General features: G+C 38.0%; 1 protein-coding gene across 5 annotated transcripts in view; it reads right to left on the bottom strand.

Moving 5' to 3' along the window:
• Positions 1-5,956: 5,956 nt before the first annotated feature.
• The window catches only part of Mapk8 (mitogen-activated protein kinase 8), a 91,240-nt gene continuing 76,650 nt past the window's right edge, over positions 5,957-20,546 (bottom strand). For 3 of the 5 annotated variants that reach the window (XM_020164216.2, XM_074079370.1, XM_020164219.2), the window contains 6 exons: positions 19,065-19,136; positions 17,594-17,776; positions 17,170-17,294; positions 16,581-16,644; positions 14,075-14,152; positions 5,957-10,365 (listed from right to left, as the gene is read on the bottom strand). In XM_020164216.2, the coding sequence (XP_020019805.2) occupies positions 10,220-10,365; positions 14,075-14,152; positions 16,581-16,644; positions 17,170-17,294; positions 17,594-17,776; positions 19,065-19,136 (668 nt within the window). In that variant the 3' untranslated portion in view covers positions 5,957-10,219. Of the gene's footprint in view, positions 10,371-14,074; positions 14,153-16,580; positions 16,645-17,169; positions 17,295-17,593; positions 17,777-19,064; positions 19,137-19,485; positions 19,558-20,546 lie in introns of all 5 variants that reach the window. The other 2 variants (XM_020164215.2, XM_020164217.2) reach the window with 2 other exon arrangements.

Below are 20,546 nucleotides of genomic sequence, written 5' to 3'. Positions count from 1 at the left end.
CAAGTCACTAAAAATATTGTTCAAGTATGGAAGAGTCAACCATTTAATAGTTGTGGGAGCTTGGTTTAAAAAATAGGTCTCTGATCACAGATTGCTTCAAAAGTTTTAAATTTGTGTTTGACCTTAAAGAGAGACGGGGGAAACAACTCTCTGAAGGAAGAGTTCTCACAGGCTTGCCACGCCAGCAGTTGTACTTTTCATCTGTGTCTCCATTTACTTCTTAGGGTGTTGGTGATGTTCTCAGCACTTCACTGCTGAGGACAGGGAAGCATTGAGAAGTTAAGGACCTGGCTCACACCATGCACAAAGCAGTGGAGGAGTTCAAAGCCAGGCAGCTAACCTCAGAGCTTTCATTCTTCCCACTGGCCGGCTTGAAAGAGTAGTAATTGTGCTCTGATGGGGAAGTCAAGAGTGCTGCAACAGAGACCTGTATATCACAAGGAGGGTGGGGGTCAGGGAAGGTGTCCTGATGGATGTGACACCTCAACTCAGCATTGTAATAAAAATGGGGTTCACCAAAAGAAAGAAGTAGGAAATAGAATGTGTGTGGTGGGAGAGAGGGACCAAGGGCTACAGAGGGCAGTGAGGGTCTGGTCATGGAGAGTGGGACACACTAAGCTCAGTCAGTATTCCCTCACCTAAGTCCATATACTCACAAGGCTGTCCATCCATGCGGGGTTGGAGAGAAAAAGATTGAGTCATACTTGTTTTGCAAGGTACTGGGGTTTGAATTCAGGGGGCGCCCAACCATGTAAAGCCATGCACCCAGCCTTTTATTTTGCTCTAGGTATTTTTCAAATAGGGTTGCATTTATGCCTGGGCTGGCCGGGACCATGGTTTCATATTTATGCTTCCTACATAGTTGGGATGATGGGTACAAACCTCTACACCCGGTTTTTTATTGCTTGAGATGGGATCTTGCAAACTTTTTGCCAGGGTTGGCCTCAAACCAAGCTCTCCTGATCTCTGCCTCCCAGGTAGCTATGGTTACAGGCGTGAGTCACCATGCCCATAGTCACGGCTTCTATAGAATTTACCTTATAGTGGAGCAAGATCATAAGGAAGTAAGCAAAACACAGCCAAGATGCACTCAGACTGTAGTGCATGCTCTGAGAAATGGTTCCAGGAAGCCTTCTCTGAGACAACATGTGAACTGAGACCTGAAGGATGCCCAGGAATGCAAGATCAGTCCAGGGAGACGTGGGAGTGCTGGTGCCCCTGAGCAAAAAGAGCTTGGGATAATAAAAGACTTTGGATCTGGAATGTCTCCTGAAGGCCATGTGTTAAAAGGCTTGGACCCTCCCTAGGATGGTGTTATTGAGAGGTGGAGAAGCCTTTAAGAGGTGGGGCTTTGTGGGAGGTTCTTAGGACACGGCGGGGGGGGGGGGGGGGGGTGTACCATTGAAGGGGATTGTGAGACCCTGGTCCCTTCCTCTTCCTTTTGCTTCCTGTCCATGGACTGAGTAGTTTTGTTCCACCACACCCACCACCAGGATGTGGTGCTTTGCCACAGGCCCAAAGCACCAGGGCCAATCAATCATGGGCTGTAAACCCCAAAACTATGAGCCAATAAGCCTTTTCTCTTTCTATCTCAGGCACAAATACCGATAGAAAAAGGTAGGGTGCAGACAATCGCAGGTAGAGCTGGGCAGAGGTCAGCTACCGCAAGGACCTGCTGTCCATGGTGAGAGGTTGCTTTCATGCTAAGGGAGGTAGGGAAACATTTGAGAGCTTTAAATCAAATGACATGAATTGACTCACACTTTGACAATGCTCCTTTGGCCACTGGGAGGAAAGTGAGCACAAGTGGTCGTGGGATACTCGTCAGAAAGATATTCTTGGTCAGACCAAGAATGAGAGACACTAGAAGCTGAAAAGGAATAAAAGGCAGGGTGAGAGATGAAGGGAAGAGGCACACAGGCCCATCTTTCCAAAGTCTTGGTGCAAATGGAGCAGAGAGGCAGGGGACAGAATGGAAGGGGCCGTGGGTGCTTTATAAAGGTGGGAATTATCAGAGTATGTCCTCATGCTGCTGAGAATGACCTAGTAGAAGGGATGAGAATGGATGAGGAAGAAGAGAGACCATATCTAGGGAGAGGAAGTCAGCAAAAGGCAAGAGAGAGGGGCTGGCCTTAGAGAAGACAGGAAGACAGAGGGACTCCTACAGGTAAGTTTAGAAAAATGCATGCCCCCAAAAAGGAGGGACATGCTTGCATCTTGTGAAACACTTCATCACATAAAACCTCTAAGGTTGTGGAGATAGCAGCTATAGTGAGGACTGGAGCCAGCCAGCCCCATTCCTGGCTCCACCATTTAACTAGATGATGGCTGAGCACCACTGGTCTAGGACAGGTCAATCTCTGTGGCAATGGCTGGGCATCACATCTTGAGACAACCTAGGAGTTCCATTTTGGAGCCAGGTCTGAGATTGTGGCCCAGCCCTGTCAGCCCCTGAAGTTGTAAATCATAAGCACCTTGCCCATCCCCCAGGCGACTTGAGAGTGGCCTGGTCTGGGAACCAGCCCCAGTTAGGGCCACTGTTCAGGACTACCTGGTAGAGATGTGTTTTCCCTAATGACTTCCCCTTCTCTTCTCTCAGGTGGCTTTTGGTATCAGTTTTAAAATGAAATAAGGGACAGGGTCCAGGCCACATGGGGCTGGGAAACACATAAGTTCTTTGGCTCTGTTGCACTTTGGGGGTGGCATGGATTCCAGGCATAGAATATCCTTCTTTCCAGAACATCAGACTGAGGGGAGAAAACAGCATTTGGTTCATATCAAACTCTTCTGGGAAGATTTACTGAAAACATGGCTACCACTCCGACCAGACAGGGACAGCTATTACATTTTAAATACCTCTGTGGCCAGAAGGTATTTGTATGGCAAGTCATGACAACAGTCACCAATTTTCAAGTGATTCCTAGCTCCTGCAGACACAGAAGTCCTCACAGCAGTCAGTCAAGTTGTTTTACAACGAACAAATGGCTGTGGAGGGTTTAGGTCACTCGTGACTAGCGTGAGGCTAGGATTCTACTGTGGGTGTGTGGAATCATAGCCCCTGGTCCCATTACTGCGATCATCTCTTAGTGTTGTAGGCAACACCCTTGTACCCACTGTTGAGGGCCACGACCACTGCATTTCCTGAGGCCAGAAACAGTGAAGACACATCCCAGGCTTGGCTTATGCTGTAGACAGGCTCTCCGTGCCACACCCAAGACATTGCAGGGCGCAGCATTAGTAGAAGATAAGCACACAGGCTGCCACCAAATAACTGAGAGGCTACATGTCACCATCCTGTCATCTGTGCATAGAAGTGAATAAAGTCAGCTTGTATGCAATTGGTATGCAAAAGGAAAAATGACCACAGAGGTTTATCACAGGAGGAATGACTCCATCTGGGCCGTAAGTAGTGAGGCTTTAAAATGGGCAATGGTGGGAGTACACAAAAGCATGCACGGGAAGTGCAGTGGAGGTGGCTCAGGTAGACCAGACAGGGCCTGGTGGGAATGACATGACACAGAACCAAAACCAAACGTGCCACTCCCAATTCTCAGTAAAAATTCAGTGCTGATATGGAGGGACTTCTCTGGCATGAGGAATTACTCTTACCAACCACATGAAGTTTGGGACTACCAAGATGGAGATGATGATGCAGGTGGGAGTGTACAGTTTCCAGACAAGACCATACAAACTGCACCCCTTTCCCTTCCACTTTCTCCATCACACCATTCCTGTTCCTTTCCAAGGCTAAAATCACCAGTTACATTGGCCTTATTCTGCTCATTTTCATAAAAGCTCACAAAGCCAATCAGCACAGAAACCCAGAGAGTAGCCCACCCTCCCCTGACAGATGGAAGAAGAGGCTCAGGGAAGGCAGTTGAGACTTAGTTTGAGATGACCTCTCCCCCTCTTTGGGCCCACTTGGGACCACAAGAACTAGGAGATCCCTTCTCTAAGGCTCATCTCACGAGGGTACATGTGCCTTTGTCTCCCTTTTAGTTTGTTCTGATGATGCTTCAGTTCTCCCTGGACACCACCATGACTTTACCTTTCCTGTCCAGTTTTTAGAAATGCTTTTACCCTCCCAATCCATGACACACTCATCCTTAGCAATCAGAATAGGCCCCACCTACTCAGGTAACACTGCCAGGATTATGTGTGACACCCAAGAAGCAGCTTCCCTCTTTCCTCTGTCCCCAAATGATACTAAGTAAGGAGGTGTAAAGCCTCACAGGCAGAAGTCACACCCTCACGAGGGAGGATGAGACTGGAGAGGTCCAGCTGGCCAGGGCAGCAAACCAACGGTCCCTTCCCTCCCTTTCCTCACCCAGCAGTGGTGTGCCAACATCATGCCTGGCTTCGGTTCTGTCTCAGGCCTTGCAAACTGGGATGTACAAATTGCACGGCACATTGGGTGTATTTTCCCTGCGCATACCTTGTGCACTGCCCAATCATTAGGGCTCAAAACCTCTCCCAGCTCCAAATGCCAATCTTGGCAATGTCGCCTATGTAATAGCAAGGCATCTAAGTGAGCCCCTTTTCCAGCCCCACTGTTCTCTCTCTCAGCAGGGCATCTCTGGCTTCCAGTCTAACTGGAGTTGCTCCCACTGTCAGTGACCTACCTAGGTATAAGACAAGGGTCTGCTCCCCCACTCTTCTTCCTTATTCTATAATGGGTTGCCAAGAGGACAAAAGCAATTCTTGACATTTTTACTTCTGACCCTTAACTCATTTCAATTCTGAATCTCAACTTTTCAGCCTTCCCTCCCATTATCTCCTCATAGGCCATGCCTACACCAGGTAATCTCTCACTCCTTGCACTTGCCCTTAATTTTAAACCCTCTTGATCTCCTCTCCATCTGAAATACTCTTTCTCTCCCAGTCTTCCAATAAAGGCTCAAAATGCACCTCCTTTGGAAAACCCTCATTTCCTCATCAATCCCTCCCGCCTGTGTCTTCAGCACAGCCCTTGTTCCTCTACATAATGTTATTTAGTCAGGCGGAGTAGTATGTCATCCAGTTTTGTCTCCTCACTCTCAGCTTACAAGTCCTTCATCATATATGCTTTCACTGACTGATGAAATACATGTTAAAAACCTAACATTTACAAAACACGTGCAAAGTATCATCTCTTAGTTTCAAATAAAGTCCAAAAAGATGCTGATATATGTACCCTGCAATAACTAAAAAAATAATAATTAAAACCACAAAATCAGTACAAATCAATCTTCATTTACATAAAATTAGGGGAGCATTTTAGGAACAATACTTTCAAAATAGAAGTACCTAATTTAACAAGTACAAATTTAAAAATCTTTAACAAATCTAAACTCAGCATTCTGGTATCTGCTTGATACTCAAGCTTGTCATGGGAGGCCACTCTAATCACTGATGCAGCAGCAGTGGCCAGGAAAGAGAGCAATCGTCCTCTCCTCTCCTCAAGGGAAGAAGCCCAGGAACAGGAGGGGGCAGGATAGCCTGGAGGCAAGGGCTGTGTGGAGCAGGGACTGGGCTGGATGGAGTAATGTCACCACACAGGTCACAGGTTGGGGTGGCCTAAAGCCAGGGATTCTGCATATCCACATAGTTGCCCAACAGTGGCAGCGAGGAAATCTGCATGGAAGAAATGAAACATGCTACAAGCTAAAATCCCCTGCTTGTTCTGAAACAAACCTCAGTTTAAATACTTACTCTGCCAAGTGGCCATGATTTCTGTGAAGGGCACTGAACCAAAGCACCTTTCCTAAAGTTTCTCCAATGATTTCAAACGAGCAAGTCTAGATCAAGCCAAAAATAAGGGTGATAATTTAGACTCCACAACATGAATAAAATCCAAATCTAAGACACCTGCCCTGGTAATATCCCTTTTCCCCAATCCACAGGAAATCCTAAATCACCAAAAAAAACCCCTTTTACTACAAATTTAGTTTTCAATGAAAAAACTTAATTTCGTAACTTTCATACCACTTTTTTCTTTTTTATTTAAAATATTATAACCAATTGACATACTAGATAACATTGTTTACATTCCAGTGGTGCATGTTTAATGACTAGGGCATGAATGATTAAAAACCACAATAATGATCTCAGCATTCCCTACAAAGTGCCCCATTCTGTTTTGTCTACAGAGAGGAGAGGAGAGGAGAAGGAGCAGAACACACGGAAGGGTAAGGACGAAGAAGGAATGACATGGATAGGGAGAAGAGCAAATGTTAATTATCGTATTTAGGTCTCCAGGTTCACAGACCTGTTAAACAGAATAAACTGTACTGAGAAAATAGATGTCACAGTCCAGGTAGACAGCTACTCCAGCTTAACTTCATCATTCAGCTAAAAGATTAACAGCTTCTCAAAAATATACCAAATATTGGGCCTACAAAAGTAATTTATTTCTTCGTAAAATTTACTAAGATTTACTCCTTTTGTAAAATGTAAAGAATGGACTGATATCACGAGCAGGTTTCTACTTACAAAAACAGATAGTAATGACGTCAACAAGTACATCTAACACAATTTTCCAAGATATACAGTGAAAGATTTTACATGTGAGTGTCTCTTACTGATGCAAGGTATATTTTACATACTTACTGGAACTCTGTCAACAGTGGCTATTAGTATTCAACACACATTTATAATTCACACTCAGTAAAGATCTAATAGTAAGGGCAACAGATTACTTGGGAAAGCGTAGAAAATTAGTGTGAGGTAGTTCAATAAAAACCTAGTTTAATTTTAAGCCATCTCGAGAATAGAACATTGTGCAAAACTAATCCACAGTAATATTTCTTAGAAGTTTCTGTAACAAAGAGAATCTAAACCAGAAATGGCCAGAAAGTGTAACTCTTACTATAGACTCTCCTTAAGAGCACTTCAACTAAGAGCAGTTATTTTGAAATTAATTAGGACTTTGTTTTCCTTACAAGTTTTCCAATCTTACCCCAAACTATACATTTCTGCTTCAATGCCCTTTAACCTCTTCAACTTTCTTGCTATTTATCAAGGACAAATTAACTTCCTGTGATTCAGGAAAAACCTAAGAGAGCTCAGTAGAAACACAATGCACAGGAAAATGCAACAGGCCATGGAGAGGCAACATTGACAAGGACTGCTAATGACAGATGGTGCTTGGTTTTCTACTCACTGGAAAGAGAAGTTTACTGGGGTCATGGGGCGTCATGCATCCACTCTACAACTAATGTGTGACTAATGAACAACACTCACAAACCACAGTATCTTTGAAAATATACTATGTTTTTGCCTCAAAATGTTGTGCAGGCTAGTGCCTAGGCAACACTAAATAAAGTCTTCACATGTACAGCAGACAATGGTCAATAGTATAAACCAAGTCAGATTTGTAACCCAGTAAACAGCTTCATTTGCCTGCTGCTGAGCATACTATCAGACAATGGTGTCCTCTTCATCTTCAACTATTTGGACCACACAGCAAGATCAGCCCAGAATAGAGGGACAAAATGGCTCACAGAGAGCCACCGCTTCACACACAACCAAACTTCTCTGAATGGTTAGGAAGTCTGCTGTGGGCACACTGTACTTTTGCTGACTCGGGAGAGTGTATGCCAGGAGAAAGCAGCAGCAGAAGGTGCATGGCACAGTGAACACAGTTCAGCAAATAGTAAGAAAGAGCTGAGATGCTCTATTCATGTAAATTACATATAAGCAATCTCAACAACATGATCATTTTACAAATGGTCAGTGTACATTAGAGGATAAGAGAATTGTAACCTGGAAGACATGTAGAAAGAATCAGTAAATTCCTAACCTACAAAACTGAGTGGTAAATTCGCAGTTAAAATAATTTTCTGACAGTAAGAATATAAAGTTGAAAACCAAAATTATAAGAATGTTGGCTAAACACAAAAACTCAACATAAATGTTATTTGTAATTTCTTTTTAAAAACAAATGTTTATGACGCTTTAAGACTTTATAATAAAAAGTATCAACACATACTTAGCTTAACAAATTTTAGCAAAGGGGAAGTTGTATTTAAATATATTTTAAAAACCAAGGGCACGCAACATTTGACAAATAGACGTTGCTTCTAGGATAGAATTTGTTAAGTATTTCAGCTTACATGAAGTAAGGAGAGTTTGTTTCCCTTGAATTCAACTGAAACATGATGGTTGGCGTGGGAGCTGGCATTTACTCTGAACAATTGGTTTTCCTTGCTTAACCAAAATCTGCCTAAAGAGAAATGGCTTATCAGCAATCAAACATAAAATATGGAAAACATGTGAAAGTATGTCAGCTGTTAAAGTGCAATAGTGACGTAACTATCCTAGAGAAAACACAGTTAACTGTAAACCTAATGTAAAGTAAGAACACACTCATGTTCAAATTTCTGCTAACACCATGAATCCAGTCCTGTGTTTCTACAACTCAAGAGGTGTAGTAGTGTCAAAACTCAAATTTGCCTGATAAAATTAATGCACCATGTTGTATGTGTTCAAAGGCTGGGAGGCTTGAATCCTAACTTTAAACCATCAAAAACCAAACTTGCTATTTCAAAGTATATAAAAAGGCTAATGCATTTTAATCTTAAATATTGCACATTAACAACCTAAAATATCTTATTCAGAAGGAATTTTGCACTATATATAGGAATAAAATGCCAAGCAAACTTTCATACATTTGCTGAGCTTCATCTGTTCTTGCTCCTTGTTGGTCATGAGTTCCAACGGGCTTCTGCCTAGAACCCTGCTGCTCATGTAAGTATGCATTTCCCAGTTCATTACATGAAATCCCTCTTGTTTCAGACATAACAAAAGGTGCCTGGGGCCATTACAGACATTATTTTAGAAATAATGAGACTTCAATGACACTTTACTTAGGAAAAATTCAGTTATAGAGAAATAATTCTGCAGATATAAAATGTAAACAGTTAACACACACTTGTCAGGAGCAGCACCATTCTTACACTACTCAACATCCACATTGCATGTTCTATTGGAAATCATGTATAAAAAATGAAAAACTCTGACCAAATAACCACCATTTATGCCTGCTCTGCTCAATGTGAAGAAACAGTCCTTAGAAAATGATATCCTACATATGGCTGTGTGCTACTATTTTCAGATGAACGGTATATTGCTCATTTGATACGCCACCTACACAAATTTAAGTAGGCTTTGGAACCTCCTGACGGCTAGTATAAATATGATTATGCTACAGGTAGAAGCAACAGAAACACCATGAGAACTGGTGTTCAACTGACTGATCCTCCAAGTAGTAGGAAATCAGAAAGATTGAAGGGCCAGAGGCTGCACTAAAGGGAAAGACCAGACTCTAAACCATTGCTTGGATCTACAGCCTGAGGAGATTAACTTAGTGTGTACAAAAACAGGCTCATACCTAGGAGAAGTGAACCATTTGTTTATTTGTGTTGAAATGTATTATTCATGAAGTATCCTCTTGATTTTATGCAATCTTAAGCTTTGGGCATGCCACAAATGTGCAGAATGCACTATATATTCCTTGACTTTTTGTTTCGTGGGATGGGAAGATTAAGGTGGTGGTACACGCCTGGCTTTTTTAAAGACATGTTCTGAGTTATTCTGCCATTTAGATGCTAGACTTTTGTCAAAATTCAGGTAGGACTGCCTACCAATTTTTCTAACTAAACCAGGATTGGCAAGTAGCAATTATTGGAGGTCTCTTGACACGTTCATCGTTTACAGTAGTTATTCCTGAATATAACTGGCTACAGGTTATTTTCCCTCACTCCTTTGGGGTTATTTCACTGATAAGCACATAACCCTGAAGGATAGCATCATGAACAAACATCTGAAATAAATTCTAATAAAAAAACTATAAAAATCTTAAATAATTCATGATATAGGCAAGTCACCACATAATAGTTGCTTTGATAAACAAAATCTTACAAATTCAGTAAAAAAAAAATCAGCAGCATAAGATAAAGCAAATATGCAAAAAATTTAAACCATGATAAAATAATTAGGTTTACATTATACAGTTAATTACAGCAAAAAAAAATACAATACAGTTTTGTTGCTGTTTTAAAACACAACTTAGGTTTTAAATTACATCACTTGAAATTAAAAAAAAATAAACTACTACAAAATGAATTCTACATTTTTTAAAAATCACTCAAAAATAAGACCACTGAATTGTTTTCAAAGTAGTTCTATCAATGACTAACCAACTCCCCATCCCTCCCACCACCCCCCAAGGCCCAAGTAGTCATCTACAACAGCCCAGAGGTCCAGCTGATGCTTCCAGACTGCTGTCTGTATCCGAGGCCAAGGTCGGATCTGTTGACATTGAAGACACATCATTGACAGACGACGATGATGATGGATGCTGAGAGCCATTGATCACTGCTGCACCTGTGCTATGAGAAACAAATCAGCAAATCAGTTGCAGACAGAGTTGTAAATCCAGCTATTTGCACTGTACTGACTCCCACCCCGTGGTTGATGTAATTTTTCTTTTGGGTTTTCAGGGCTCCCCAGCAATCACAAATGATACTGAACATAACACTGACCTATAAACATCCTTCTATGACAACTATAAGGCAAGAACCTTGAAAATGTCTAGAAACCCATAGTCCTTGTTCTTTCCACTAACAGGTTTTGAGTTTATGACAAGAAACTTCAAAAGTCCAAGTCACACTTAGAAATGGTCCTATAGCATGACCCATGAAAGGACTTCATAGTACATGTGTGAATAATGTTGCTAATACATGCAAAATTGTCTACACTGCATTTTATTAGAGAGTAGATCATAAGGAATCATCTGACTAAAAAAGTTTAAAAATTAGTGCCCTAAGCAGAATTTCCAAGGGTGAGATTTAGAAAATTACTTACGGTAACTTCCCATTACAAAGGAGAAGTTCAAATAAGACTTCTGTTATATCTTGTTATAAAGCAAAAGCCGCCATGAAGAATAAAATCATTTTATTGAGAGGGACCTTAGCTCAACTGCCCAAGTTGACACAAGTACACTTGCCACGGTAATTTGCATGGCCTAGTTAGTTAAATTCAGGTCTTATTTCAATTCTAATAAATACTTGATTATAAATATGCACCTACTAAACAGATACAGAGGCAAACTGTTTTCTTTGTCAAAAGTAGTACCTAACAAGTACTTTCTGGATTTTAAAAATAGAAATAACTCACTGAGACAGAAAAATTCTCTTAAGGGGGTTGGCTGGAATGTGTTAAAGTTAACACATATTAGGTTAGAACTTTTGAACCATATGATCACTAAGTAAGGGCCATTCCAAATTAGAATAATGTAAGTTATAAAAAAGTTATGAAGAACACATTAACAGAAGAAAAATAATGGTATCAAACCAAACACTGAGCAGAATTTCCAAAGGTGAGGTTTAGGCACCCAATGATGCAGAAACTAAACAGGCAGAAGGAAATTCACTCTCCTGATTCTAGAATTTTAAGGTTTGAGATCATCCCTCATTCTAATTAGGAGCAAAAAAAATTGTGAAAGGTCCTCTGAGAGCCTGTCTTCAAATGCAATAAGGGAATAGGCAAGGTAGTAGGGATAGACAAATCTTTAGGGCAGTGGGGAGAGAGCTAGGAGACAGGAAGGAATAGAACCACAAGGAACAGAGTAGGTGCTGACAACTGAGATGAGAAAGGAAAGCAGGCTGAGTGTATGAATTCCAACAGAAGAAAGAGAAGGGTCTAACCTCCTGGACTTAAGAAAGGACCATGTTGTTCTTAGCCAGAGCAAACCTGAGACTGTATATTCTTTGTAGTTCAATCACTTTATCATGGAGTGTGCGTCTTTGAACTACAGTGTAGTAAATATTCTAAATCATATACAGCGCACTATGGTTAATTTCTAAAATTTGTACTGAAATATGTAAACCACAGGAAAGAATTCCACTATGCATACTCCTACATAGGTCTCTAGTTTAAGATCCTTCTCATTTTTATCAAATTTCTTAACTTGATAAACATTAATATTTAAATGCATTATAATTAGCTAACTTTTATAAAATAGTTAGATTTAGAAAATCAAATACCTAAGAAAAAGAAAACTGCTTGCTTTCTCTGAACAGTAAAGCAACACAATAAATTCCCAAATATCTGAATGACAATATTGTGGAACATCTTTAGTATCAAGGTACCTGGGATCATTCTCTTCTCAAATGAGCCTTTACACAGTCAATGCAGGCAATTTTAATATCAGCTAAACCAAACCAAAGATAGGCAGATAATCTACTGGGGAAGATAGTATCATTCTTTCTTTTTTTGTGGGGGACAGTACTGGAATTTGAACTTAGGGCCTCACACTTGCAAGGCAGGTGCTCTACCATTTGAGTCAGGCCGTCAGCCCTGATAACTCATTTTTTAAAGTGAAGTGAAAATGGCTTTTGATTATTTGACACTTTACTTTCCTAAATACTATTCTTTCTGGTTTTGTGCATACTCAAGAACTGAATATTTGTATAACAGTTTAAATTACTAATACTCTTCTTTGCAAACTGTAACTGAGAATCCAGAAAAAGTCTAGAAACCTCAAATCCCATCTTTTCCACTGACTTATTTTGTAATCGTAAGGAAATGATACCTATGATTCAAATTATTCACTTCCTAATTAAGAAAGAAACAGAATCTCTCTATCCCATGAAATCATTACACTTACTCAAACACATGACCTTAGGTTGTGCCACTCACTAGGATGGTATGCCAAGTTATTAAGTTATCCCAAATAATTGACTTTCTAAACCCCACCCAGGCCTTCATCACAAATAATTCACTTACATTACTATTATGTAGCAATAGAAACCTAACTAATTAACTATACTATTAAAGCACTTATTATATAGCTTTGTCAATGAGGTTACCAAAGTTATTCAAACAATTATGTCTCTAGTAGAACAAATGAGCATCTGAAACTATAGCTAAAAATCTTACCAATAAGGGCTGGTAGAGTGACTCAAGTGGTAGAGTGGCTGCCTAATAAGTGTGAGGCCCTGAGTTCAAGCCCCAGGACCACAAAACAAAACTTACCAATAAGTAAGGTGCTAGGTATGATACTCATTTTTTTCTTAGAACACAGAAGTTTTAGATGGACCAAAATAGCATAGTTTTACTCAAAATCAAGACCTTTTTTTGTTTGTTTTTGGGGTAGAGTCTCACTATACAGCCCAAACTACAATTTTAGGTATATGTCACTGTCCCCAACCTGCCTAGCCAAGAGCTATCTTTTGAAACACTACTCAGCCTTTGAAGCTCAGCCCAAATTTGGCCTTGTCCATAAAACTGTCCTCTCCTCTGGAGCCAGAGAAGTCTCTGCTACCAGACAGAGATGACATGGGTTACTAAAAAACCCACATACTCTGAGGTCACTGTATTAATTCTGTATAATTGGTTTATAATCTTACACTATTTTTTTTCTGAACTTTGGTTTTCTTGTCTGTAGAATGTGCTTAATAATGCCCACCTGGTGGTACATAAATCACTAGTGTGTCATGTGGTATGTACTTTATATGTATATGTTACCTGTCATTTAGCATTTCCCTTCAATTCTTTATACTTTACACATGTACCAAAATTAAGATCCACTTAATAATAAAGGAAAATGTTTTAACTCCCACAAGCCAGTTTTTTCTTAGAGAATGAATTCATTCTGGTAGTAGTTTCAATGCTATTGCCCTAGTTTGGTGAATCAAAAATAATAAAAAGAGAATGACAGTGCTTGCTATCACAGCTACCAAATTTTGCTGTGAAGATTTTATTATTCAAAAGAAAGACTGTCAAAAAAATTCATGGAAAGGTAAATATATTGAATTTTGAGAAATTTTCTTCTTTAAGGATAAAGATATTACAATGCCAATGAAAACAAGTTTTAAATTTTTTCAATAGAATGTCAGTACAGAAGAAGATAAACATTTTACAAAGTTAGTTACTGATATATCATTGCAATGGGACATCAGTGTTATCAGTGCTTTCAAATTTAATCACCCAAATTGGAAAAATAATGGTGCAAATACAGAAGTGAAGGCCACTAAAGATTACAACACAAGAACTAAACTGATATCTTAACCAAGCTTATATTGGAACCAACCTAAAGGAGAGGGCTGCCCCCGTATAACTCCATTCTTGGTTCTCTCCTCCAAATCCATCACTTCCTTGTATATCAATTCTGAAAAAGAGAAGAATAAAATAAACTTTTCAAAGTCTGAAAGCCAACCTTACTGAAAATATGTTATGCATGTTAAGTGCTTCAAATAGTGTCCTTATAAATGACAGAGGGTCAATAAATGTCAGCTTGTATTCATGGGTTATAACAATTCCTTCACCTTCAATCATCAATTATACTGAAAGTAAAAATGGCAGCTGGGGTTAGAAGCTTTATTTTCTTATTTCACCAGCACCACATAGTGGTGCCTGGTTTATTTAAGATACTCAAATATATATATATAAGTATACATATTTTTGTTTTTGGCAGCACTGGGGCTTGAGCTTAGGGCCTTACACTTGCTAGGCAGGTGCTACATAACTTGACCTACTTACTCCCTATCAGCCCTACAACATTACAATGTTACAAATATTTGAATCAAAGAATGTGTGGAAGCTTCTTTAATCAGAATGAAATATATACAAATTTTTATTAAAGGAAAAGAAGCAAGTAGCTACACTTTATGTATAGTCCAGGATGACATGCTATCATTACCAAGCCAGACACCAGCACCTCCCACCTACAATCCTAGTTGGGAGGCTGAGATTGGGAGAATCTTGGTTCAAGGCCAACCAGAGCAAATAGTTCATGAGACTCCATCTCCATCAGTTCAAGGCCAGCCTGAGCACATGAGACTCTGTCTTCAGTGAATGCTACGTCACTGTTATTCTTCATCTTTGGGTCATGGAATCTTTTAAGAATTGCATAAAAGCAATGAACACTCTTCTGAGAAAAATGTACAAACCAAAAATGTTGCATAGAATTTCAGAAAGTCTGTGTAATTCCTAAAGTTCAAACTTCTTGCAAGAAATCTCTAACTGAAGGCCAGGCATGGTGGTGCATGCCTGTAATACAAGCATGTGGGAAGATGATGCAAGAGGATCATGAGTTATAGGGCAGCCTAGACAACATAGCAAGTTCCAGACCAGCCTGAGCTACACAGTGATATCTGTTTCAAAAAATTAAAAAAATGTGTAAGATAAAAAGAATCCTTAGTTGGCTGTGGTGGTGGGCACCTGTAACCCTAGCTACTTAGGAGGCTGAAGCAGGAGGACTGCAAGATCCAGGCAATCCAACGAGACCCTGTCTCAAAAAGAAAAAAAAAGATCCCTCAATTACAGAGTATGTGGCAATATTTATGTTTCACAATAAGGTAAAAGCAAGTGGATATGCTGGAGCTAAAGATACCTAAGTTTGTTTCCTATGGTAACCTTGAGTTTAAGGAAAAAAATAGGCTTGATAAAGGAAAGATGATGCTTTCAAAGAAGCAAAAATGATAATTATTCCAGAAAAACCAAAGCTAATCAGGAGTGCTAACCAGTCAAAGCAATATATAGTTAATGGCTTTGAAAGTGATTTTTCTTTCTCTATGATAGCAAAATTCTTAAGCCAATGTTTAAAAAGGCAGTTTTTCTGTGTGTGATTAATTATTGATGTGCCCTTGGGGATAGGAAAAAATTATCTAGAACAAAGGTAAACATTTTTAAAGTAATCAAAATCCCTAAATATACCATATAACTGCAAACAAAAATGCTGTATTCCTAGGGCTGACAGTGGTTCAAGTGGTCAGCATCTGCCTAGCAAGTGTAAGCCCTGACTTCAAGCCCGAGTACCACACAAAAAAAAAACAAACAAAAAAAAACCAGAACAAAACAAGTATATTCCACTAATATTAAGATGTACTGTTCCAGTTTAGTATCTCTGAAATTGGTTACATCTTACAATCAACAGTACAGTACAATGTGAAGTGTGATGATGCATGCCTGATATCCCAACACTCAGGAGTCTGAGGCAAGAGAGTTGCAAGTTCAAGGCTAGCCTGGGATACATAGTGAAACGTGAGATCTTGTTTCAAAAAAAATGCAATGTAATTTAATATTTCCCTCTTACAATTCTATAAAATACCAATACTATACAGGTCTATTATAAATTAATGGGGTATAAAAATATCAGGTGAATATTTTAATATGTACTATCATCTAGAATGACAGACCCACCAGGTTGAACCCAAATCTACATTCTGCAGGGCTCTTCTAACATTAGTATCCCAAAGTCAATGTAAAGAAAAAGAATGTCTGGTTATTCCTAAGAATCAAATTTATTTTTCCCAAAATGTATTTATAGATGGGTTACCTATTCTAGTTTATACCTCCCAGTCCCTTTTGCCTTCCTAATATTGACATACTCAGCTCTTGATAACAGACCTTCTGTCTCTATTTTAGGTGAAGTAAAAAGGGAGTCAAGTGTTAAATCTTACCTTCCACTTTTGTGAAAATAATCACATTACCAAATATCAGAAATATCATGATGGAAACAGAGAACATCATTAATCTCCCTAACATGGAGAATAAATCATCACAAGTCAGTTTCCAAAGAGTCTGATGGACATTACCTTTCCACTCTTCTATTGTGTGCTCTCTTTCGTCTAACTGCTTGTCAGGGATCTTTGGTGGTGGCTGAAAAGTAAAAGGCGATAATAACTGAGTCACTTTACTAAAAGTACATAAAACTCTTTATAATTATTTGAAATCGACTGGACAGAAGACTGCAAAAATATATCATGAGACTGAAACTGATCAACCATCAACATTATTATGTAGAGAGATTAGTTCTGTGGAAAATAAGACATGTATCTTTTTCTTTACTTCTAGCTTTTGAACCTGTCACATTTTACTTGTATCATGTAATTCCACTGTGCTTTGAAGAAAACTGGCTTCCAACTAAGTAATGATACTTCCCTACAGCATTCAACATAGCTCCTCTGATCAGGTATCAGGGCAAGGTAAGAAACACTAGGAGGTGACTTGGCTTTGTGAGGAAGGGCTTGGATATATGTTCATTAGCTTAAGGTATTCTTTATGCAAAACCAGAAAAGCACTGTATCTTTATTTTTATTTAAAATTAAAAGGTGTGCTCCAAACTTAATTAATTCTAACTGTAAGAATATAGTATGTTCTTCAAACATTCAGAAAAGAACTTACAGCTTCTGCTTCAGAAGGATCATACCAGACATTGATATACGGGTGCTGGAGAGCTTCATCTACAGAGATCCTTTTGGATGCATCTATTACCAGCATTTTGGATAACAAATCCCTTGCCTGACTGGCTGCAAAAATAATGATATTAATATACACATGTGTGTAAGGTTCTAAAATGATCAACACTTTCAGAAAGTTGAGATTATCTTTCATGTAAAAATCATGTTTTAAAAAAGTTTTTACTACAAAGCCAACTTGTACATAGGATTTTAAAAATATAAAAATGAAAGGTTAAAATAACAAAACCTTCATTTTGTTCCACTACCCAGAAATAATCTTGGGTTATATCCTGTAAGACTAAGGAAAAAAGCATACTCCCCCGAATTTCCAAAAGGGGATTTAATGTATATATATTTGTAAAACTTACCTTTAAGTTTGTTGTGCTCTGAATCAGCTGGAAAAAGTACATCAGGGAAGAGTTTCTCAAAGCTGTACCCAGCATATTTAGGTCTATTTTCAACATAAGTCCTTACTGTTGGTTGAAGTTTCTTCATGAATTCAGGACATGGTGTTCCAAGCTGTTCAATAACTTTATTCCACTGATCAATATCTAATATCAAGCGCTAAGAAAAATACTTCATATCTAATGTTCAACACATTATTCATAGCAATATCAACATACAAGTAGAAAAATTGTAAATCCTAAGAAAGAATGTGGCAGTTATAAATTCTGTATCTTACAGCTACTTTGCAAAAGGCAATGATTGCAGATGGGCAGAAATGATCAATAAATAAGTTTTGTTAATCTTATTTATTGTATGTCTGTGTGCATGTGTATGTACATGTATGTGAACACTAATTTTACAATGAAAATAGAAGCTGAAATTCATAAATTCTAAATATAAGTTATAAGTAACTCAAAGAGAAATGATCATTACTATCCAGAGGCTCTAAATGGAAACTACACAAAATTTACCTTTTCCCCAGCTTATCAAAAAATATGAGTGTATTTCCTAGGGAATATGAAAATATTTATATAATCAGTCTTGTTTTTTTTGAGTCTTCTACCTAACAAAAAATAACTAATACCATTTAAAATAACTTTGATAAAAGTAGCAAGTTCTTTTGCCATTCTTTGTTTAGCTTATAATCTTTTTTTAAAAGGTCTGAAATACATAAAAAAAATTTCAGAAATTTGGTAAGTTGTAAGGTTAGTATTTCCTAGTCTTGTTCTTTCTAGTCTTTCCACTTAAAGACTACGGTCTGGATATCTTACTGTAATTTACTGAGTATTCCCACTCCTCCTCCTAAAATAATTCTGTGTTACTCCTTGATAACAAATCACTGTTAACATAAATATTAAAAGTAATCAGATAAACAAAAAGCATGAATCCAAATGTAATCACCATATAAAACTATTACTGCTGAAATTCTCACATGAAGAATCAGTATGTTATGTTGAATAATGAGACAACAATCAAGACACAAAACACACAGAACATTAACAAAAAGGAGGTGGAGGAAAAAAAGAAAAGGATGGCCAGAAGCAACAGACAATTCCAAAATTCATATTAAGTTCTAAATATTTCTAGATTTACTCAAGTGCACAATTATTAGAAAATTTTAATGCAAGCCATGATTTCTTATTTAGGTTAACTAAACCAATTCAAAGCCAGTCAGTAACTGGATAACTATACTGAGCACTTTTTCAGAATTAACATATGAAACAACAAATGAAGGAAACAAAAGTCTTTGTCAAATAGCAGGTGGTATTTTGAAAGAGTAATTTAACAATACTTTGTATTAGGGAGAGACAATACATTACACCTGACCAGGCTAAAGTGCTATCATACATTTTGACCTTTAGAAACTACATTTTAGGCCAAAGATAAGGATACGATCTGTACCTGGGAACAAAACACCACCTTTGATCATTTCTCCCATGATGCACCCAACTGACCAAATGTCAACTGAAAACAAAATGCAATGACATTAACATAAAGATTTTGGTTAAAATAAAAGAAAATATATAAACATTAAAAAAAAATCACACACACCATGTACACTTTAAAATTATAAAAAGCAGTACAAAATAAAAATGAGTGACAGTGAATGTGCTCTGACTACCAGCAGAGACTGTATGTCCTGCTTCCAGATGCAGCCTACAAATAATTCAGCTTTATAGTTTTACAATTTTTTGAACTATAACAGCCACAAACTTTACCTGTATATATGAATGTAGCACATTCATTTTCATTAGAGAACAAAAGGAAGCTCCATCACCTAACTAATTAATCTGCTGCAACAGCACAAGGATACAGTCCCTTCCTGGAAAGAGGATTTTGTGGCAAACCATTTCTCCCATAATGCACCCCACAGACCATAAATCCACTATATGTTTGCAGCACAAAAGAAGGAAAAGCAAAGCAAAAGGTCATTAAAATCAAAGAAGCATAATATGACTGCATTATATAAAAACTGCAAAACATCACAAAAAGAAAAATGTGATTTTAATTTTAGCTAATGGAATAATTTAAAATAAAATTACTTTTTAAAAAGCTTTGGTTCAAAAAAGAAAATGTAAAGTGTGGCATTTAACTATATACCTAATTTTAAAGTGAGAGCTATGCACAGTTTGCATAAATTTTAAAAACCTATCCATTTTATAACTGAGAATTTATTTATAAAATATGAAATAGAATCAAAACTGTATAAATAAGGCTAAATATGTATATAAGGTACTAAAACTATAAAAATAAACTATACTAATATTTTGAGGTTTAACTGTGCATTATACTCTGTTTTCAACATAAGTGCTTATGAAGTTTAACTGTGCATTATACTCTCTCTTTAAGTTAAATAAAAGAAAAAAGCATGAGCAGAGATAATTTAGCACAATAAAATAATTCGCAGAAAGAATGTCTCTATGAATAATTATAATAAAATGTTAATTCAAAACTCTTCAGAAATTTTCAAGCTGGATTTCTTAAATTTATTTAACTAAACAGACCTATATTTGTTCTGAATTAAAAGTCAATTTTTTGGTAACAACATTCAACATTTACAACACTTCCCCCACAGGAACAACTGATTAGAGAACCAACAATTAATCTACTGAGAAAACTCCAGAGGTGTATTTGTTTCCTACTTAATTTTTTAAACTACAAAACCAAAGTACTTTGGTTTTAAGAAGTTAGTTTTGGCTACACAGTATGAAAATTCCTACAGATTTATTATTTACAAAGAATCTCTTAGCAGACTTTCTGGAGTAAGTCTGGAGCCCCTAATCAATGTTGAAAAGAATATGCTAGACATAGAAACAGGCAATTTGGGGATTACTGTTTACTAAAACTAACCACACACCCTGACATTTTAAACAT

This window comes from Castor canadensis, chromosome 7 (genome assembly GCF_047511655.1).
Source record: "Castor canadensis chromosome 7, mCasCan1.hap1v2, whole genome shotgun sequence".
Classification (NCBI taxonomy): domain Eukaryota; kingdom Metazoa; phylum Chordata; class Mammalia; order Rodentia; family Castoridae; genus Castor; species Castor canadensis.
This window is presented reverse-complemented; position numbering and strand designations above follow the sequence as displayed.